At 49.4% G+C, this 23,293-nt stretch overlaps 1 protein-coding gene across 1 annotated transcript in view; it reads left to right on the forward strand.

The window, feature by feature from the left end:
- Positions 1-23,293, forward strand: part of LOC137311115 (voltage-dependent L-type calcium channel subunit alpha-1S-like) — a 108,390-nt gene that overhangs the window by 54,745 nt on the left and 30,352 nt on the right. Inside the window, exons 4-9 of the mRNA XM_067978482.1 lie at positions 7,915-8,043; positions 8,885-8,950; positions 9,180-9,271; positions 9,516-9,675; positions 18,630-18,757; positions 20,110-20,206. Coding sequence (XP_067834583.1) covers positions 7,915-8,043; positions 8,885-8,950; positions 9,180-9,271; positions 9,516-9,675; positions 18,630-18,757; positions 20,110-20,206 — 672 coding nt within the window. The remainder of the gene's footprint in view (positions 1-7,914; positions 8,044-8,884; positions 8,951-9,179; positions 9,272-9,515; positions 9,676-18,629; positions 18,758-20,109; positions 20,207-23,293) is intronic.

Here is a 23,293-nt window from a genome sequence, read left to right on the forward strand (position 1 = left end):
AGCATTTTTACAGCGCCTTTCACAGAGCAACAGTAACGTCCCCGGGCACTTCGGGGAGACCGAATCAATAAAACTGAGAAGGTAATGTTGGGGGCGGGGGTGACCAAAAGTTTGGTCAAAGAGCTGGGTATTGAGGAGGAGATGAATTGGAGAGACAAGAGGTTTAGGGCATGAGGCATAGGTGGTTGAAGGCACGGCTGCCAATGGTGGGACAAAGGCAGAGGGGCATGGACGAGGCCAGAATCAGAGGAACGGCCTGCAGGGCTGGAGGAGGTGACAGGGATAGGGAGGGCGAGGCCATGGGTGGAGTTAAACACGCGAACGAGAATTTAAAAATCGAGGTGTTCCAGGACCGGGAACCAGTGTCGGTCAGCGAGCACAGGGGTGATGGGTGAACGGGACTCGGTGCGAGTTAGGATACGGGCAGCAGAGTTTTGGATGAGCTGAAGTTTATGGAGGGTGGAAGATGGGAGGCCGGCCAGGAGAACATGAGAATAGTTAAGTCTATAGGAAACAAAGGCATGGATGAGGGCTTCAGCAGCAGAGGAGCTGAGGCAGGGGTGGAGACGGGCGATGTTACGGAGGTGGAGGTAGGCGGTCTTGGTGATGGAGCGGAGATGGGGTCGGACGCTCATCTCAGGGTCAAATAGAGGCAGTAACTGGGGAGGGGGTGGATTGTGTGGCAAGGAGACGATGGCTTTGGTCTTCCCAATATTTAACTGGAGGAAATTGTGACTTCAGGCAGCGCAGACAGTGGAGGGGTGGAGGGAGGTGGTGATGAGGTAGAGCTGGGTGTCATCACCGTACATGTGGAACCTGATGTTGTGTTTTTGGATGATGTCGCCGAGGGGCAGCTTGTAGATGAGAAATAGGAGGGGGCGAAGGATTGATCCTTGGGGGACTCCAGAGGTAACGGTGCAGGAGCGGGAAGAGAAGCCATTGCAGGAGATTCTCTGGCTACGACTGGATAGGAATGGAACCAGGCGAGGTCAGTCCCACCCAGCTGGACGATGGAGGAGGACGGTGTGGTCAACCGTGTCAATGGCTGCAGACAGGTGGAGAAGGATGAGGAGGGATAGTTTACCACGGTCACAGTCACAGAGGATGTCATTTGTGACTTTGATAAGGGACATTTCAGTCCTGCGGCAGGGGCGGAAACCTGATTGGAGGGATTCAAACATGGAGTTGCGGGAAAGATGGGCACGGATTTGGAGGCCACAACATGTTGAAGGACTTTGGAGAGGAAAGGGAGGTTGGAGATGGGGGGGGTAGTTTGCAATGACAGAGGGGTCAAGGGTAGGTTTTTTGAGGAGGGGTGTGATGACGGCAGATTTGATGGGGAGGGGGACAGTACCTGAGGAGAGGGAACCATTAACAATATCAGCTAACATGGGGGCCAGGAAGGGAAGTTGGGTGGTTGGCAGTTTGGTGGGAATAGGGTCGAGGGAGCAGGAGGTGGGTCTCATGGTCAAGATTAGCTCAGAGAGGGCACGAGGGGGGATAGGAGAGAACATAAGAAATAGGAGTAGGAGTAGGCCATATGGCCCCTCGAGCCTGCTCCACTTTCAATCAGATCATGGCTGATCTTCAACCTCAACTCCACTTTCCTGCCGGATCCCCATATCCATTGATTCCCTCAGAGTCATAGAGTCATAGAGTTATACAGCACGGATAGAGGCCCTTCGGCCCATCGTGTCCGCGCCGGCCATCAAGCCCTGTCTACTCTAATCCCATATTCCAGCATTTGGTCCGTAGCCTTGTATGCTATGGCATTTCAAGTGCTCATCCAAATGCTTCTTGAATGTTGTGAGGGTTCCTGCCTCCACAACCCTTTCAGGCAGTGAGTTCCAGACTCCAACCACCCTCTGGGTGAAAAAGTTCTTTCTCAAATCCCCTCTAAACCTCCCGCCTTTTACCTTGAATCTATGTCCCCTTGTTATAGAACCCTCAACGAAGGGAAAAAGCTCCTTAGTATCCATCCTATCTGTGCCCCTCATAATTTTGTACACCTCAATCATGTCCCCCCTCAGCCTCCTCTGCTCCAAGGAAAACAAACCCAATCTTCCCAGTCTCTCTTCATAGCTGAAGCGCTCCAGCCCTGGTAACATCCTGGTGAATCTCCTCTGCACCCTCTCCAAAGCGATCACATCCTTCCTGTAGTGTGGCGACCAGAACTGCACACAGTACTCCAGCTGTGGCCTAACCAGTGTTTTATACAGCTCCATCATAACCTCCTTGCTCTTATATTCTATGCCTCGGCTAATAAAGGCAAGTATCCCATATGCCTTCTTTACCACCTTATCTACCTGTTCCGCCGCCTTCAGGGATCTGTGAACTTGCACACCAAGATCCCTCTGACCCTCTGTCTTGCCTAGGGTCCTCCCATTCATTGTGTATTCCCTTGCCTTGTTAGTCCCTCCAAAGTGCATCACCTCGCACTTTTCCGGGTTAAATTCCATTTGCCACTGTTCCGCCCATCTGACCAACCCATCTATATCGTCCTGCAGACTGAGGCTATCCTCCTCGCTATTTACCACCCTACCAATTTTTGTATCATCAGCGAACTTACTGATCATACCTTTTACATTCATATCCAAGTCATTAGGCCACAAACAGCAAGGGACCCAGCACCGATCCCTGTGGTACCCCACTGGCCACAGGCTTCCAGTCACAAAAACAACCTTCGACCATCACCCTCTGCCTTCTGCCACTAAGCCAGTTTTGTATCCAAAGTGCCAAGGCACCCTGGATTCCATGGGCTCGTACCTTCTTGACCAGTCTCCAGTGGGGCACTTTATCGAAGGCCTTACTGAAATCCATGTATACCACATCCACTGCGTTACCCTCATCCACACGCCTAGTCACCCCCTCAAAAAATTCAATCAAATTAGTCAGACATGATCTTCCCTTGACAAAGCCATGTTGACTATCCCTGATTAATCCTTGCTTCTCCAAGTGGAGACTAATTTTGTCCTTCAGAATTTTTTCCAATAATTTTCCTACCACTGATGTTAGGCTCACTGGCCTGTAGTTCCCCAGTTTTTCCCTACTGCCCTTCTTGAATAATGGTACTACATTAGCGGTTCTCCAGTCCTCTGGCACATCCCCTGTGGCCAGAGAGGTTCTGAATATATGTGTCAGAGCCCCCGCAATCTCCTCCTTTGCCTCACACAGTAGCCTGGGATACATTTCGTCCGGACCTGGGGATTTATCCATTTTTAGGCCTGCTAAAACCGCCAATACCTCCTCCCGCTCGATGTTAATATGTTCGAGTATATCACAGTCCCCCTGTCGTATTTCTATGTCTACATCGTCCTTCTCCACAGTGAAAACAGATGCAAAAAATTCATTTAGAACCCCTCCTACATCTGCAGGCTCCACACACAGATTGCCATTTTTGTCCCTAATGGGCCCTATTTTTTCCCTAGTCATCCTCTTACCCTTAATATACTTATAAAACATCTTAGGATTTTCCTTTATTTTGCTCGCCAGTGTTATTTCATGGCCCCTCCTTGATCTCCTAATTTCTTTTTTAAGTATCCCCCTGCACTTTTTGTACTCCTCTAGGGCTTCCTCCGTCTTTAGCCTTTTGTATCTGCCAAAAGCCCTCCTTTTTTTCCTAATCCATTCTCGTATATCCCCTGACATCCAAGGTTCCCTGGAGTTCTTGGAACCACCCTTGACCTTTACGGGAACATGTTGCCATTGTATGGTCTCAATCTCCCTTCTGAAAGACTCCCATTGCTCCGATGCGGATTTTCCTACAAGCAGCTGATCCCAGTCCATTTTGGCCAGATCCTGCCTTATCCTATTAAAATCGGCCTTCCCCCAATTTAGAACCTTTATTTCCGGCCCCTCCCTATCCTTTTCCATGACCACCATAAATCTCACCGAATTATGGTCACTGTCACCAAAGTGCTCACCTACTAGCACTTCTTCCACTTGGCCGGCCACATTCCCTAGAATTAGGTCCAGTACCGCCCCCTCTCTTGTAGGACTTTCTATATGCTGGCTCAAAAAGCTCTCCTGGATGCACGTTAAGAATTTTGTACCCTCTAAGCCTTTTACACTCTGAGTATCCCAGTTAATATTGGGGAAGTTGAAATCCCCCACTATTATTACCCTATTATTTGCACAATTTTCTGAGATTTGCCGACATATCTGTTCCTCTATCTCCCCCTGACTGTTTGGGAGCCTATAGTACACTCCCATCAAAGTGCTTGCCCGCTTTTTGTTTTTAAGCTCCACCCATATGGCCTCATTAGAGGAACCTGCTAATATATCATCCCTCCTTATGGCAGTAATTGATTCTTTAATTAATATTGCGACCCCCCTCCTCTTATACCTCCCCCTCTGTCTCGCCTGAAGATTCTGTACCCCGGAATATTGAGCTGCCAGTCTTGCCCCTCCCTCAACCATGTCTCTGTGACAGCAACAATATCATACTCTCATGTGTTTATCAACACCTTCAGTTCATCCACCTTATTCGCAAGACTCCTTGCATTAAAATAGATGCCATCCAGCCTTGCCCTCACATATTTGCCCTGTCTTCCAAGCTGACTTGTTTTTTTCTCTATATTTGGCTGCACATCACCCCCTATTGTCGCTCCACTCTGTATCCCATCCCCCTGCCAAGTTAGTTTAAACCCCCCCCAACAGTGCTAGCAAACCTCCCCGCAAGGATATTTGTCCCGCTCTGGTTCAGGTGCAACCCGTCCGACTTGTCCAAGTCCCACCTTCCCCAGAAGCAGGCCCAGTGATCCAGGAAACTGAAACCCTCCCTCCTGCACCAACTCTTTAGCCACGCATTCATCTGTTCTATCCTCCTATTTCTATACTCACTAGCCCGTGGCACTGGGAGTAATCCAGAGATTACAACCTTTGAGGTCCTGCTCTTTAATCTGCTACCTAGCTCCCTAAATTCTTGATGCAGGACCTCATCTCCCTTCCTACCTATGTCGTTGGTCCCAATGTGGACCACGACCTCTGCCTGCTCACCCTCCCCCTTGAGAATGCCCTGTAGCCGCTCAGTGACATCCATGACCCTGACACCAGGGAGGCAACAAACCATCCTGGAGTCACGTTTACGGCCACAGAAACGCCTGTCTGTTCCCCTTACGATAGAATCCCCTACCACTATAGCTCTTCCACTCTTTTTCCTCCCAGCCTGTGCAGCAGAGCTACCCCTGGTGCCAGGAAGTTGGCTGCTGCTGCCTTCCCCTGATAAGTCATCCCCCTCAACAATATCCAAAGCGGTATATTTGTTTGAGAGGGGGACGGCCACAGGGGACCCCTGCACTGCCTGCCTGCTCCTCTTACTCTGCCTGGTGGTCACCCACTTACTTCCTGCCTGTACAACCTTTACCTGCGGTGTGACCATCTCACTAAACGTGCTATCCACGACGTTCTCAGCATCGCGAATGCTCCTTAATGAATCCATCCGCAGCTCCAGTGCCGCAATGCGGTTTGTCAGTAGCTGCAGCTGGATACATTTCCCGCACACATGGTCGTCAGGGACACCGGAAGGGTCCCTGATTTCCCACATAGAGCAGGAAGAGCATAACACGGGGCTGGGCTGTCCTGACATGACTTACCCTTTTACTAATTAATTCAAATTAGATGAATCCCACCAATTTCACTTCAATTAAAAGGTATACTCAAGGGCCCTTGCTGAACAGCAGTCCCCCACTACACAACAGAGACCCGAGAATCCACAAACTCTAACCTTAGACAAATTCAGCAGGAAAATACTCACCAACCAATCACTTACCTCTTCCTTGGTGACGTCCCACTTGGATTACTTTTTGCTTCTTATTTATCTTAGGTCCAGGAGTTAAGTCCCTGTGATGTCGCACAGTAGTTGTCTCTTGGTGCAGGTCTGCTGCTGCTTTTATTCCACAATCTCAGTCTTCTACTCTCAGGTCCACTACCGCTCTGCAGGAAAAGTTAGGAAAAGCAGCACCTCCTTCCCCCACTTCACCGAACTCCCACACTTACCGAACTCTCAGCACACTGTGTATATCTGTGTGTAGTGTCCAAAAATCTATCAATCTCAGTCTTGAATATAATCAACAACTGAGGATCCACAGTCCTCTGGGCTAGAGAATTCCAAAGATTCACAACCCTCTGAGTGAAGAAATTCCTCCTCATCTCAGTCTTAAATATCCGACCACTTATCCTGAGACTATGCCTCCTAGTTCTAGACTCTCCATCCAGGGGAAACAGCCTCTCAGCATCTACCCTGTCAAGTCCTCTAACAATTTTATATGTTTCAATGACAGCAACACTCATTCTTCTAAACTCCAGAGAGTGTAGGCCCATTCTACTCAATCTCTCCTCATAGGACAACCCTCTCATCCCAGAAATTAATCTAGTGAACCTTCATTGCACCCCCTTTAAGGCAAGTATATCCTTCCTTAGATAAGGAGACCAAAACTGTACACAGTACTCCAGGGTGTGGTCTCACCAATGCCCTGAACAATTGTAGCAAGATCCTCACTCTTGTACTCCAAACCCCTTGCAATAAAGGCCAACATACTATTTGCCTTCCTAATTGCTTGCTGTACCTGCGTGTTAACTTTCTGTGATTCATGTACAAGGACACCCAAATCTCTCTGAACACCAACATTTCTTAGTCTCTCACCTTTTAAAAAATATTCTGCTTTTTTATTCTTGCTACCAAAGTGAATAACCTCACATTTCCCCACATTATATTCCATCTGCCACCTTCTTGCCCACTCACTATATCCCTTTGCAGACTCTTTGTGTCCTCCTCACAGCTTACTTTCCCACCTAGCTTTGTATCGTCAGCAAACTTGGATACATTACACTCGGTCCCTTCATCTAAGTCATTACTATAGATTGTAAATAGCTGAGGCCCAAGCACTGATCCTTGCGGCACCCCACTAGTTACAGCCTGACAACCTGAGAATGACCCGTTTATCCCTACTCTCTGCTTTCTGTCCGTTAACCAATCCTCAATCCGTGCTAATATATCACCCCCAATCCCATGAAACCAGAGAAAGATGCGAGTTCAGGGTAGCGCAAGGGGGAACCATAGAGGAAGTTCGGCTCGGTGGGCCAGGGGAAGGGAGGGAAGTGACAGAGGCAGCTGAACGGATGGTCTCAATCTTAGTGACAAAGGAGTCCATGAGCTCCTCGCCCTTGTTCAAGATAACGGTGGAGGGGGCGAGGGAGAGGGGGTTTAAGAAGATGGTTGGTAGTGGATAAAATAAGTGAGGTGTTACCTTTGCATTCCAGGATGATCCTAGGAACAGGAGGAGGCCATTCAACCCCTCGAGCCTGTTCTGCCATTCAATCAGATCATAGCTGACTATGACTAACTCAACTCCGTTTACCCATCTTTGTTCCATATCCCTTGATACCCTCACCTAACAGAAGATCGTGGAGTAGGGGGTTTTGGCTGAGAGCTCACTGCCCCCTGCCCTCTACCACCTCCCCACTCCAGGTGTCAGCCGTGGATCAGTGGGTAGCACTCTCACCTCTGAGTCACAAGGCGCTGTCTTTCAGACGAGACGTTAAACCGAGGCCCCATCTGCCCTGTCAGGTGGACGTAAAAGATCCCATGGTTCTATTTGATGACGAGCAGGAGAGTTCTCCCCGGTGTCCGGTCCCTATCTACACTTCAAAAATACTTAATTGGCTGTAAAGCACTCTGGGACGTCCTGAGGTCACGAAAGGCGCGATAGAAATGCAAGTCTTTCTTTTCCCTGGTCTCCCCACTCTACCATCTCCCTGCCCCCATCTGCCATCCCTTTTACCCTCAATCTCACTGACCCTCCCACCCCCAATCTCCTTTCCCCATCTCCCTACCCCCCACCCCTCACCCCCCACCCCTCATCTCCCTGCTGTTGGGGTGTTGTGTAATCTGTTTTCTCCCGACTGATTTCCCAGGAGTCGGAGGACAGCTCCCGTATCTCCATCTCCTTCTTCCGTCTGTTCCGTGTGATGCGTCTGGTCAAACTGCTCAGCAGAGGAGAGGGGGTTCGAACTCTGCTCTGGACATTCATCAAGTCCTTCCAGGTAAGAGAGCCCAGCGTGGAGAGCCAGTCACAGGACCGGGACTCAGTAACAGTAACCGAGAACGAGCAGGCAGCCAATGACCAGCAGTCGCCAGGAATGCAACGGCAACCAATGAAATGGCTCAAAATACTTGGACCCTGAAAATCTGGGGCCCTGTTCCACCAGAGGCCTCTAAGCCTGAGCCCACCGAGCCTGACCCCACCGGGCCTGACCCCTCCGTGTCTGACCCCACCGGGCCTGACCCCTCCGTGTCTGACCCCACCGGGCCTGACCCCTCCGTGTCTGACCTCACCGGGCCTGACCTCACCGGGCCTGACCTCACCGAGCCTGACTGCTCCAGGCCTGACCTCACTGGGCCTGACCTCACCGAGCCTGACCCCACCGGGCCTGACCCCACAGTGCCGAACTGCTTCAGGCCTGACCTCACCGGGCCTGACCTCACCGAGCCTGACCCCACAGTGACTAACTGCTTCAGGCCTGACCCCACCGGGCCTGACCCCTCCGTGCCTGACCCCACCGTGCCTGACCCCACCGGGCCTGACCCCACAGTGCTTAACTGCTTCAGGCCTGACCCCACCAAGCCTGACCCCATCGAGCCTGACCCCACCGAGCCTGACCCCACTGGCATATCTGGGATTGAGATCGGGGGGAGGAGGTGTTAAAAAGGACAGTGGGACAGGGTGTGATCAGGAACAATCGATCAGACAGAATGGAGATAGTGGGTGGGAAGGTGAGGGTCGATCTGTCAGAAAGATGCTTCATATTTCTGAAAATACTGATTCTTGTCCTAGAGCTCTGTGTTTCGGACTAGACTTCCCACTAATCTTGTTCTCTCTGACAGGCTCTACCCTACGTGGCACTTCTTATTGTCATGTTGTTCTTCATTTATGCTGTCATTGGGATGCAGGTAAGACCAGTTATCCATCACCGTCAGACCAGGTGAGTTAGTTGCACATTAACCCTCTAATACTCAACTGCCTTGCACTTTTCTACAAGTGAAACCTTCTGCTTCGCACTTTAAAGGAGTGTAGTAGAAACATGAGCAACGTCCATAAATCTCAACACTCAGTAACCTCTGAAACTGAGCTACCCCTCTCACGCTGTCTCTAAGCCCCTTGTTTCTTCCTGTTAACCAGGTCTTTGGAAAGATTGCCAACGTGGACGGGGCACAAATCAATCGCAACAACAATTTCCAGACCTTTCCACAAGCCGTGCTCCTCCTTTTCAGGTGAGTGATGCCCCGGCTCTGCCCCCGCCGCCCAGGCTCTGCCCCACCCACACTGGATCTACCCCCGCCCGCCCCGGCTCTGCCCCCGCCCGCCCCGGCTCTGCCCCCGCCCCACTACTCTCCTGCCTGGCTCATCTGCCTGGCCCCTGTTAGATCCCCACTGCTCCGCTCGCCCCCCCCTCCCCCAAGGCCGATACGATTGTGCCTTCCTCCCGTGGGTGACTGTGGCCTTTCCTGTCTCTAGGTGTGCCACAGGAGAAGCCTGGCAGGAGATTATGCTGGCCTGCCAGCCTGGCAAGCTCTGTGACCCTGAGTCCGACTATGAGCCTGGCGAAGAGTTCACCTGTGGAACCAACTTTGCAGTCTTCTACTTCATCAGTTTCTACATGTTGTGCGCCTTCCTGGTAAGTGTTGGTCCCCGAGAGGCCGCAGTGTTACTCCCACCCACACACACAGGCTCTGTGAGGTGTCAATGGCCTTGTGATTCTCACAGGCAAAGAGCGGGCCGTAAAAAGAATCCAGGGGTTGAATAATGTCGAAGGAAGCAAACGATTGGGACTGGACAACAAGCATAAGAGCAGGGGACAAGAGTCACAAGATTCACGAGGCTCTAGCAAGGTTTCAGTGTGGACTCTCGCCCCTCTGCGCTGGATCAACCTTTATAAAACACTGGTTAGGCCTCAGCTGGAGTATTGTGTCCAATTCTGTGCCCCACACTTTAGGAAGGCTTTAGAGAGGGTGCAGAGGAGATTTACTAGAATGGTGTCAGGGATGAGGGACTTCAGTTATGTGGAGAGACTGGAGAAGCTGGGGTTGTTCTCCTTAGAACAGAGAAGGTTAAGGGGAGATTTAAGAGAGGTGTTCAAAATCATGAACAGTTTTGAGGAAGGAAGGTCGGTAACCAGAAGACACAGATTTAAGGTGATCGGAGAAGAACCAGAGGGAAAATGAAGAGAATTTTTTTTGTGCACCGAGTTGTTCTGATCTGGAATTCACTGCCTGAAAGGGCGGTGGAAGCAGGTTCAATAATAACTTTCAAAAGGGAATTAGATAAATACTTGAAGGGAAAAAATTTACAGGGCTCTGGGGAAAGAGCCGGGGAGTGGGACTAATTAGATAGCTGTAGCAAAGAGTCGGTACAGGCACGATGGGCCAAATGGCCTCCTTCTGTACTGTATGATTCTATGATTCTATAATAATGGGTGTCTTGGGCAGATGGCCAGAGGAGGAAGCTGAATGGGATCGACTGACCACTTTAAAAAAGGAGTTGGATGGATGTCTGTTTTAAAGGGGGAGTGGGGATGGTGGGGATACCAGCAGCAGGTTAGGAGTGAGTGGGGATACCAGCAGCAGGTTGGGAGTGAGTGGGGATACCAGCAGCAGGTTAGGAGTGAGTGGGGATACCAGCAGCAGGTTAGGAGTGAGTGGGGATACCAGCAGCAGGTTGGGAGTGAGTGGGGATACCAGCAGCAGGTTAGGAGTGAGTGGGGATACCAGCAGCAGGTTAGGAGTGAGTGGGGATACCAGCAGCAGGTTGGGAGTGAGTGGGGATACCAGCAGCAGGTTAGGAGTGAGTGGGGATACCAGCAGCAGGTTGGGAGTGAGTGGGGATACCAGCAGCAGGTTGGGAGTGAGTGGGGATACCAGCAGCAGGTTGGGAGTGAGTGGGGATACCAGCAGCAGGTTGGGAGTGAGTGGGGATACCAGCAGCAGGTTGGGAGTGAGTGGGGATACCAGCAGCAGGTTGGGAGTGAGTGGGGATACCAGCAGCAGGTTGGGAGTGAGTGGGGATACCAGCAGCAGGTTGGGAGTGAGTGGGGATACCAGCAGCAGGTTGGGAGTGAGTCCTTGCTCCAGCGAGTGGCCCTCAGAAGGACATTAGGCCCGTCAGCCCACAGTGTTCCTTGTTACACTCCCGGTGAACACCGCTCTCCAGTGTGAGCTCGGCATGAGCTGTGTAGTGCCCCTTAAAGGGAGGGGAGGGGGAGCACCAGCAGGTGGTGGGGGCCAGGGGGTGAGAGATCTGTGATCCATCACCTCTGGAGCAAGTCAAATCAAAGCTTTTTACCCTTTTCACACTGTGGACTTCAAGTTGTTAGATTGATGGCCAAGTATTGAAAATTAGTCAACCCTACCTTACAGTATTATACATTAAATAGGATGGGACATGGTAGAGAGAAGGAGACTGTGAGGTTATAACTATCAGGAGAGACTGAACAGACTGGGGCTCTTTTCTTTAGAAAAGAGAAGCCGGAGAGATGACCTGATAGAGCTCGATAATCCTCCGAGATCTCTGCGCTCCTCCAATTCTGGCCTTTTGTACATCCCCGATTTTAATTGCTCCATCATTGGTGGCCGTGGCTTCAGCAGCCTGGGCCCTGAGCTCTGGAATTCCCTCCCTAAACCTCCCCACCTCTCTACTTCTCTCTCCACCTTTAAGACGCTCCCTAAAACCTACCTCTTTGACCAAACTTTTGGTCACCTGTCCTAACATCTCCTTATAAAAACAGAAAATGCTGGAAATACTCAGTAAGACAGGCAGCATCTGTGGAGAAAGACCTTTTGTCAACCTGAAACGTTAATTCTGTTTCTTTCTCCACTGACTCGCTGAGCTTCTCCAGCATTTTCTGTTTTTATTTCAGATTTCCAGCATCCGCAGTATTTTGCTTTTGATCTAATATCTCCTTAAGTGGCTCGGTGTCAGATTTAGTTTGCTAATCTCTCCTGTGAAGTGTCTTGGGAAGTTTTACCACGTTAAAGGTGCTGTATAAATGTTGTTGTTCATAGAATAGCTTCATGGAACGATACAGCACAGGAGGAGGCCATTCGGCCCATTGTGCCTGTGCTGGCTCTTTGAAAGAGCTATCCAATTAGTCCCACTCCCCTGCTCTTCCCTGCTCTTCCCACATACCATGTAATTTTTTTCCCTTCAAGTATTTATTCAATTCCCTTAGTTATTATTGAATCTGCTTCCACCACTCGAAAAGTAATTTTTTTTCCCCTCATGTCGCCTCTGGCTCTTTTACCGATCACCTTCAATCTGTGTTCTCCGGTTACCGACCCTTCCGCCACTGGAAACAGTTTCTCCTTATTTACTCTGTCTAAACCCTTCATGATTTTGAACACCTCCATCAAATCTCCCCTCAATCTTCTCTGCTCTAAGGAGAATAATCCCAGCTTCTCCAGTCTCTCCACATAACTGAAGTCCCTCATCCTTGTCTTTTAAAAAGCATTTGGACAGTTACATGGGTAAGATGGGTATAGAGGGATATGGGACTAGCTTAGTGGTATAAACTGGGCGACATGGACATGTTGGGCCGAAGGGCCTGTTTCCATGTTGTAAACTTCTATGATTCTATGATTCTGTCCCTGGTACCATTCTAGTAAATCTCTACTGCACCCTCTCCAAGGCCTTCACATCCTTCCTAAAGTGTGGTGCCCAGAATTGAACACAATACTCCAGCTGAGGCCTAACCAGTGTTTTATAAAGGTTTAGCATAACTTCCTTGCTTTTGTACTCTATGTATTTATAAAGCCCAGGATCCCACATGCTTTTTTAACAGCTTTTTTAACAATTAGTCCCGCCACCCTCAAAGATTTCTATATGTAAACCCCTAGGTTTCTCTGTTTCAGCACTCCCTTTAAAATTGTGGTTTAAAATTCTGAAGAGGTTTGATAGGGTGAATGTAGAGACAATGTTGCCGCTTGTGGGGAAGTCCAAAACTGAAGTCCAATAAGGAATTCAGGAGAAGCTTCGTTACCCAGGGAATGGTGAGAAAGTGGAACTCGCAACCACAAGGAGTCGTTGAGATGAATAGAATAGATACATTTAAGGGGAAACTAGATAAACACACGAGGGAGAAAGGAATAGAAGGATATCCTGATAGGGTGAGATGGAGAAGGGAGGGAGGAGGCCCGTGTGGAGTATAAACTCCGGCATGGACCAGTTGGGCCGAATGGCCTGTTTCTGTGCTGTAAATTCTACGTAGACTGTATGCAGGAGATGAGGGGTCTAGAATGATGGGCCATAGATACAAGATTTGGAACTGAGAGCAGGAGAAACGGAGAGTTGTGAGTCTGTGGGATTCACTTCCAGGGTTAGTGGTTGAGGCTGAAAATGTGTCAACATTCAGGATTAGATTGGAGAGGTGGACGAAGGATAAAGGGGGTTGAAGGGTGGGTGAATGTGATTGGAAGTGTTTGCTCGTGTGGAGGGTAAACGCCAAGGACTGGTTGGGCTTTTAAAAAAAATTGGCCCAAATCTTGCTGGAAAAATAACATGTTAACAATGCAGGCCGTTATTAACGTACAAGTCGGCCAGCAAATTCGGGGGATGAAGAGATACGCCATGAGTTGGGAATCTCCAGAAATTGCTGGTCGATTTACGCTGCTCCTCTGTTTGCTTCACACAAACGGCCTCTCGTCCTCAACCTCCCCGTTATTTTTAAAAGCTGGCTGGATTTGCACATTAATTTCTCATTAACCTCACCACAGAAAGTTAAGTCTGGTAATTAACAGTGTAAATGCCCTTTTAACAACGTGATAATTATTAATGAAGAGCCAGTCAAACTCTCTGGGCCAGAAATTGAACAATTTTGACTGTGGAGTCTCATTCCTTCAGGTGCTAAATCGTTCTTGGAGACTTTAAAAATGTTAAATTTAAAATTTTTAAATGTTGTTCTTAATTTTCCATTCGGTCTTTTTTCTCTCTCTTAATCCAATCTTTCTTTCCCTCTCTTTATTTCTCTTTCTCTAATTCACCCTCCTTCTCCATCGTTCCTCTATTTCTTTCTCAATCCTTTAATTTCATTGTTTATGGAGGTAGACTGTTGGACCTGCCGTTCACTAAGGTCCCAGATGTCCTGTTTTCCTCGCTTCGCCATTACTGACTCACACCTCCAGCAAGTCACGCTGCAAACTCATTTTCAGCTGAAGGGTGCAGAAAAAATGGAACCATCAGGGCGTGCTTGCGAGATGCCCCACTCCAGCGAAATCAGGAGCGTGATGTCTCGGGATGTGGGTGTCACTGGCAAGGCCGGCATTTATTGACGATCCCTAGTTGCCCTGAGGTGTTGGTGGGACTTCTTGTTAAACTGCTGCGGTCCGTGTGGAATCTGTCCATACCTATGGCGGGGGTCTTGTGGGATTTGTTGAACTATACGGAATATGGAGCTCAGTTCGAGAGTACTTGGCACTGTACAGTCAGCACTGGGCCCCTGTGCTGGGACCAAAGGGCCCCGATATTAGAATGGAGGTGGGATGGCAGCGGGGAGGTGAACCAATAAAATCTGTCCACTCCCCACGCAATCACGGGTAAATTGGAGCCACTGAGTTTGCCGTTGGAAAGCTGCGCAGCGGGCGGACTGCGCACCCGCATCACAGGCTGTCAGCTGGAGGAGCTTGATTTAAAGGGGCAGTCCTCCAATGGCTTTTGCTGGAGCAAAGACCCAGAAACCACAATGGAGCAGCCCAGGGGCAAGATTTAGTGATGCCTCACTCCTGGTCCTACTGGATGGGGTGAGGAGGAGGAGGGATGTCTTCTACCCAGCGGACGGGAGGAAGTGGCCTGCCTCTGCCACCAAGAAGGCCTGGCTCGAGGTGGCTGAGGAGGTCACCAGCAGCAGCAACGTCTCCCGCACCTGGATCCAGTGCAGGAAGGGTTTCAATGACCGAACCAGGTCAGCAAAAGTGAGTACACTTACTCATTCTCCTACACTCCGTCTTCCACATCACCGCCCCCACCCCACAACTCCTTCTGCACTGCCAACACTACTCCATCACATCACCCCTCACACCCACTCAAAGCTCATCCTCAACTTACCTGCACTTCCTCAGCACTTCCTCACCTCCCCAGTACTCATCGCACCACTACAACTCAACCCAATCCTCATACAATGTCATGGCTCTGTCTCATACTCACCCTCTGATGCATCTCTTTCACGGTCAGCCTCACCCAAACCATTGCATTCATCGGTTGGCCACGTCACCATCACTCACTCACGCGTCTGTACTTTCTCCCCTAATAGGAGAAGAGAGTCCAGAATACACTGGAGAGGGCGAGGACCGGAGGAGGGCCACAACAAATCGCCATCCTCACAGACGTGGAGCAGGAGACGCTGGAGCTGAGCCGAACCCTCGAGTGCCTGTCCGTCTGGGACGCTAAGATTGGCACCCGACAAACGTCTGGCGACAGAACTTTAACATTCAGCAGACACAATATGAATTGATGTTAACATGCCTTGCCATCTTCAGCACCTCAGTATGCTCATCGCAAAATGACACATCTGTGATGGTGCTTAATATTGCCTTCTGTTCTCTTACAGGGCCTTCAGCGACCACTGTGACAGCAGAGGGCGATTCCTCAGAGGACCTGCCGGCCTCTGAGGGGGCACCGTCACATCTGAGCGAGCCATTCGCCAGCGCAGGTACTCACACCTCGGTGGGTCCCAGTCCGCAGTTAGTTGGGGTCGCACCTGGTGAGTCACCACACACGTGAGCACGAGCAGACACTGGTGGTAGGGGCAGCTGTGGAGAGTCTGCGAAGGTGGGAGCACTCCTCTCCAGGCTCTGCTCGGCTGGACACAGATACTGAACCCTGGGGGCCATCCTTTAAAAGGAGAATGATCAAAGGGCAGCAGCACATTTGCGAGGTGCTGGAACAGGTGCCACGCGCAGTCTCCACAATCGCGCAGAGGATGGAGGAGTCCAACTCCTGCATGAGTGGAATGGTGACACAGGTACAGGAGGGAACCTCTGAGATACTGTCACAGGGAATTGAGGGAATCTCTGAGATAGTGTCGCGGGTAAGTGCGGGAATGTCTGCGATGGAGGGAAGGATGGCCAACATGGAGCTTCAAGCACGGCTCACAAATGAGTCCATTGAGGCCCTGACAACGGCCCTTCAGACTCAGGGTGAACAACATTCTGCCACCTTAAACAGGCAGGCAGATACACGGGCACTGGCCTTACAAGGCTTCACACATGTCCTCTAAACTGTCGTCCAGCAGAGTGGTAGGAGTGGTGTGGGCCTGGCCCCGGGGAGGGATGATGGCGAAAGGGGACATGGAAGTGTCCAATCAGTACCCGCAATGCTGCCTCCCCTCCAGGTGGCCGAGTCTGACCTGCACAGGTGCAGGTGGAGGAGTCTTTGGAGGGGCCCTCACGGGCACCAAAACCCAGAGGATGTCAGCCCAAAACATCTAATCGGTCAGGGCATGAACAAGAGTAACCTGCCACTACCTCTGCTGCAGTCACAGGGGAAGCACCACGTAGGAGTAGTCGGAAGCGAAAGGTGAAGGTTTTGTGAGCACGAAGGGGATGCACAAGGGTGTTTGATGGTTGGTCATGTTTTTTATTTATATTTATTTTTTGTTAATGGCACATTAAATATTATTATTGTCACCACTACTGCCACGTCTTGCCCATTCTTAACTGGCTTCTGTAATAAGGCCTTTCATGAGGTTCACCATAAACGGCGACACTTGATGCCACCCATTGGGTCACTCTAGAGTGGGTGTATGTGTAATTGAAGGAGTGTTTTGTGCGGGGTGGGGGCACTGGTGTGGGCGCTGCTCTGTCCAGGTGGTGAGGACTGGACTCTTCACACTGTCTGACGTTAGGAGAACTGTTCACATATCAGTGACTCCCTGGCCTCACAAGCAGCCAGGTGAGCCGCTGTTCTGCCCGTGGGTTGCTCCTGTTCCTGCTCCTCCTCCTCCTCCTCCTCCTGCTCAATGTGGATGGTAGATGTGGATGGGGCCTCCTCCAGCGGCACCCCTCTCTGTTTTACCATATTGTGCAGGGCACAACACATGACTATAATGCGACCCACTCTGTCTGGTGCATATTGAAACGCTCCCCCAGAACGATCAAGGCGCCTGAAGTGCATCTTGAGCAGCCCTATAACATGCTCAATTGTAGACCTGGTGACGATGTGGCTGTCGTTATATCGACGCTGTTGCTCAGTGATGGGGTTCCTCAGAGGTGTCATGAGCCATGTGTGCAGGGGGTATCCCTTGTCTCCGAAGAGCCAGCCCTTGCGGGTGTTCGGTGCGTACAAGAGGGGCAGGATGTTGGACTCCCGGAGGATGAAGGAATTGTGGCAGCTGCCAGGGAATCTGGGGCACACGTGAAGGAATCTCTTGTGGTCTCAAACGAGCTGAGTGTTGATGGAGTGATAGTCCTTCCTGTTGATGAACAGTCCTGGCTCGTGTGGAGGTGCTCGTATTGCTATGTGGGTGCAATCGATTACACCCTGCACCCGTGGGAAGCCAGACACAGTGTGGAATCCCACTGCCCTCTCCGTCTGGCTGAGGTCGTAGTGCGAGGCCCTGCGAAACAAGCCGTCGGTGACCTGCCTTATGCACTTGTGTGCAGGCGACTGAGAGACCCCGGCGATGTCCCCGGTGACACCCTGGAATGATCCGGAGGCGAAGAAGTTGAGGGCAGTGGTTACTTTGACAGCGACAGGTAGGGAAATGCTGCTCGGCCCAGCCGGGAGCAGCTCGGCATGAAGGAAGCTGCAGATGTCTGCGACCACCTGGTGACTGACTCTGAGCCTCCGTATGCACTGCTCCTCAGAGAGGTCCAGGAAGCTGAGCCTCGGTCTGTAGAACCTGTGGCGAGGGTAGTGCCTCCTGCGACTTCGCTCTCTCTGTTGTTGCCCTCCGTGCTGTTGTGCAGGTGCCTGTGGTGCAGCAACGTGTTGTGGAGCTCCACGTGGCGGAGGTGGACACCGTGCCTGGTGAGGCTGGTGATGTTGGTCGTCCTTGGATGTAGTGGTGAATGCAGCCATGGTGACCCCCCAACCTGACGGTGTGAGTTTGAGGGGTTCCGAAGAGTTGATAAATATGTTTGCACAGAAGAATTGTGAGCGGAAAGTAAGAATTTTGAGTGAAAACACAAAGATCTCGCAGCCAAAAGTTTGTGTGAAAGAACTGCAAGAACTCACCTTTTCTCCCCATCTGTCAAACAGGGATTTAAATGTCCTGCTGGCTGAAACACGTCTGGCAGAACATGGAGTGTTTCCCACAGCACAGAAAACACGCTGAGGATGTTTGAAAATTGGACCCCTGCGTCAATGTGGACAAAATTAATTACTTTAAGTATCTAAATGAGTCTCTTAACTATCATCCCGCCGGCTTTAATTGCCGGTGGGAGTCCCGCATTCGGGAGGTGCGTGCACCCAGACATGTCACTGGGGAACCCGGATGTCTGCGGGTTGGAGCCAGGCTCCGAACCCCCTCGGGATTTCCCCAATTTTCGGAGCCCCACCACCCCCAACGCACCCACTCCTTCACTGTAAAATCAACCCCATTGTGTCTGGATTGTATATTAACAACTGTCGTCCTGTTTACAGATCATTAACCTGTTTGTGGCTGTAATTATGGACAACTTTGATTACCTGACACGTGATTGGTCAATTCTGGGCCCTCACCACCTTGATGAATTTAAGAGGATCTGGGCCGAGTATGATCCTGAGGCCAAGTAAGTGTATAACTGAGAGACACATTATACACACACACACACACACACATATATATATATGGACACATTATACACACACTATACACACATATATATAGACACATTATACACACACTATACACACACATGTATAGACACATTATACACACACTATACACACATATATATAGACACATTATACACACACTATACACACATATATATAGACACATTATACACACACTATACACACATATATATAGACACATTATACACACACTATACACACATATATATAGACACATTATACACACACTATACACACATATATATAGACACATTATACACACACTATACACACACATGTATAGACACATTATACACACACTATACACACATATATATAGACACATTATACACACACTATACACACATATATATAGACACATTATACACACTATACACACATATATATAGACACATTATACACACACTATACACACACATGTATAGACACATTATACACACACTATACACACATATATATAGACACATTATACACACACACATATAGACATATTATATACACACTATACACACACACATATAAAGACACATTATATACACACATATTCACACACTATACACACACACATAGACACATTATACACACACACCTATATATAGACACATTATACACACACTATACACACACATATATATAGACACATTACACACACACAAACACACACATATCTGTATGGACACATTATATACACATATATATATAGAAACAATACACACACACACATATATATATACACATTACACACACACACATATATAGACACATTACACACACACACATATATAGACACATTACACACACACATATATATATAGACATTATACACACACACATATATAGACACATTATACACACACACATATATAGACACATTATACACACATATATATAGACACATTATACACAGATATATAGACACATTACACACACACACATATAGACACACATATATACATGTACATACATATACATATACATATATAGACACACATATACATACACCCCCTCATACACATACTCTTATATATACATACACACACACACATATATATATATACCCATATACACACACCCATATACACGCACATGCATATACACACATGCATATACACACAGACACACGCAAAAACACACACACATGCAAAACTACACATATACACATTGATATACACACACATATATATATATACACACACACATCTGTATGTTTGCATCTGTTCTCCCTAACTATTCTCTGTAACTATGCTCCTGTGCGGCTAATGGTTCTGCTGATTATTCTCCACAGAGGACGGATCAAACACCTGGATGTGGTGACACTGCTCCGTCGCATCCAACCCCCGCTGGGATTTGGCAAGTTCTGCCCCCACCGTGTGGCCTGTAAGGTGGGATTAGCAACGTTTGAGCTCCTTAAAAAACATTTGCTTCTACAACTAGCTGGTTTGCTTGACAGAGTAGTCAAGCCACACAATTCAAACATGAGGCACTGTATGATTTGGTCAACCATCTGTCTGATTAGCAGCTGCTATTAAATTTAGCAAACAGTAACTTAAATCCATGAAATCCCAGTAAGTAATTCAGGGATATTTATTAGTGGTGAATGTTCAAATCAAGGAGTTTTGAAGATAGTTTGTCTGAGGTTTAAGAGAGATAAATCCTGTAGTTGAATTTGAAAAAGGAAAATGAATAATGGTGTATAAAGATTGATTACAGTTAGTTTAGCAGAGCAATGAACCATTTATTATTCTCTAAAGTACCAAGAGTGAGCCCAGTTTATAACACCTGTAAGGGTATATATAACATTTCTGCCATTTCTTTGCTTTGTTCTCTTACTGTTGAGTAATTTAATTGGACAGTGACAGTGTAGAGTAAGATGGAGAGTAATGTTCAAGATGAGGATTCCTGTGAAGTGCAAACCAGTGGGTGAAGCAGTCTAAAGACGCTGCGACAAAAAGGAAACATTTCTGTCCAGTCTTGCGCTTGTGGGCCCTTTAATTCAGAGGGTTGATTTCCTTCTATTCTGTGCCCATCTCCTGGCCACAAAGCAAAGGAATAAAGTGCAGAGAGCCCGGGTCCTTTTCTCCATTCAGCCCTGTGCACAGTACCAAAGGTTTCCCCCAGGGAGCATAGGTTGTAATAATATGGTAATGAGGTGGGAGCTGCTTCATCCCACCCCTCTCTCCTGGGCCGCTGCTCGGTGTCAGCCTGACTGTAGGGGGTGACCTCTGGTAACTGGGTCCCCTCAGCCCCCCTCAGATCAGAGGGTCCCAGGGCAGGTCGGCAGTAAAGTGGAAGCCCCAAAACGGACAGCTACATTTCTGAAATAGGCCTTGGAGGAGGAGGCCTACTGGTTGTCTTCTGACTCTGAAGCAGACAGCCATTTCCCCCAGGTCGGGGCCCTGCCAAGGCGAGTAGTCTTTCGGGTACATTCAGCCTCTGCAGGTGCCTTGGGTTCAAGTCAGGTCAGATGGAGTGTGCAGTGTTGGGGTGGAATTACCCTGACCATGGGGAGTGATGCCTAAACCCACCCTCACAAACCACTCCAACCTGGCTGTTAATAACTGAGGAAAACAGGCCTTCGCCCATTTATTTTTTATTAAAAGTGAAATTCCTCCTCCCCACCCCCCAAGAGTCCAATATATATGTGCTTTGGAGAGATAGCTAACACTCACACAGCCCAGAACTCCTGGCATCGAATGGAAGGCCTGTTGTCTTACATGGGTTAATGCAACAACTAATTTGTACATAGCAAGATCCCACAAACAGCAATGTGATAAATGTCCCGTTAAGCTGTGTTTTTATGGTGGTGTTGGTTAAGGGTGGAATGTTGTCCCAGACATCGGGAGATCTCACTTCTCCTCTTCGAATAGTGTCACGGGATCTTTAACATCCACCCGTACAGTCTAAAGTCTCATCCACATATTATGACGTCAAACTCCAGTCTATACCTGCGACTCTGAGCTCTGATTTATGTTTGGTTTCCCTCCTGTAACCCATCTCTCTTCCCTGACATCTTCCCGTTCTCTCTCTCTCTCCCCATTCTCTCTCCGTCCTCTCTCCGTTCTCTCCCTATTCTCTCCCCGTTCTCCCCCCGTTCTCTGCCCATTCTCTACCCAGTCCCTCCCTGTTCTCTCCCCATCCTCTCCCCATTCTCTCCCCATTCTCCCCCCCCTTCTCTCCCCGTTCTCTCTCTGATCTCTCCCTGTTCCCTCCCCGATCTCTACTCAGTCCCTCCCTGTTCGCTCCCCGTTCTCTCTCTAATCTCTCCCCGATCTCTCCCCGTTCTCTCTCTGTTCTCTCTCTAATCTCTCCCCGATCTCTCCCCGTTCTCTCTCTGTTCTCTCTCTAATCTCTCCCCGATCTCTCTCTATTCTCTCCCCGTTCTCTACCCAGTCCCTCCCCGTTCTCTCCCCGTTCTCTCCCCGTTCTCTCCCCGATCTCTCTCTAATCTCTCCCCAATCTCTCCCCAATCTCTCTCTGATCTCTCTAATCTCTCCCCGATCTCTCCCCGATCTCTCCCCGTTCTCTCTCTGTTCTCTCTGTTCTCTATCCGGTTTCTCCCTGTTCTCTCCCTGATCTCTCTAATCTCTCCCCGATCTCTCCCCATTCCCTCTCTGTTCTCTCCCTGTTCTCTCCCCGATCTCTCTCTGTTCTCTCCCTGATCTCTCCCCGATCTCTCCCAGTTCTCTCTCTGTTCTCTCCTCTCTCTCTTCTCTCCCCGGTTTCTCCCCGTTCTCTCTCTGTTCTCTCTCTTCTCTCTCTGATCTCTCCCCATTCTCTCTCTGTTCTCTCTCTTCTCTTCCTGTCCTCTCCCCGTTCTCTCTCTTCTCTCCCTGTTCTCTCCCCGTTCTCTCTCTGATCTCTCCCCCTGTTCTCTCCCCGTTCTCTCTCTGATCTCTCTGTTCACTCTAATCTCTCCCCGTTCTCTCTCTGATCTCTCTGTTCTCTCTAATCTCTCCCCGATCTCTCCCCGTTCTCTCTCTGATCTCTCTGTTCTCTCTCCTCTCTCCCCGATCTCTCTCTGTTCTCTCCCTGTTCTCACCCCGTTCTCACCCCGTTCTCTCTCTGATCTCTCCCTGTTCTCTCTCTGTTCTCACCCCGTTCTCTCTCTGATCTCTCCCTGTTCTCTCTCTGTTCTCACCCCGTTCTCTCTCTGTTCTCTCCCTGTTCTCACCCCGTTCTCTCTCTGATCTCTCCCTGTTCTCTCCCTGTTCTCACCCTGTTCTCTCTCTGATCTCTCCCTGTTCTCACCCCGTTCTCTCTCTGATCTCTCCCTGTTCTCTCCCTGTTCTCACCCCGTTCTCTCTCTGATCTCTCCCTGTTCTCTCCCTGTTCTCACCCCGTTCTCTCTCTGATCTCTCCCTGTTCTCTCCCTGTTCTCACCCCGTTCTCTCTCTGATCTCTCCCTGTTCTCACCCCGTTCTCTCTCTGATCTCTCCCTGTTCTCTCCCTGTTCTCACCCCGTTCTCTCT

The sequence above is a fragment of the Heptranchias perlo genome, unplaced genomic scaffold (assembly GCF_035084215.1).
Source record: "Heptranchias perlo isolate sHepPer1 unplaced genomic scaffold, sHepPer1.hap1 HAP1_SCAFFOLD_297, whole genome shotgun sequence".
Taxonomy (NCBI): domain Eukaryota; kingdom Metazoa; phylum Chordata; class Chondrichthyes; order Hexanchiformes; family Hexanchidae; genus Heptranchias; species Heptranchias perlo.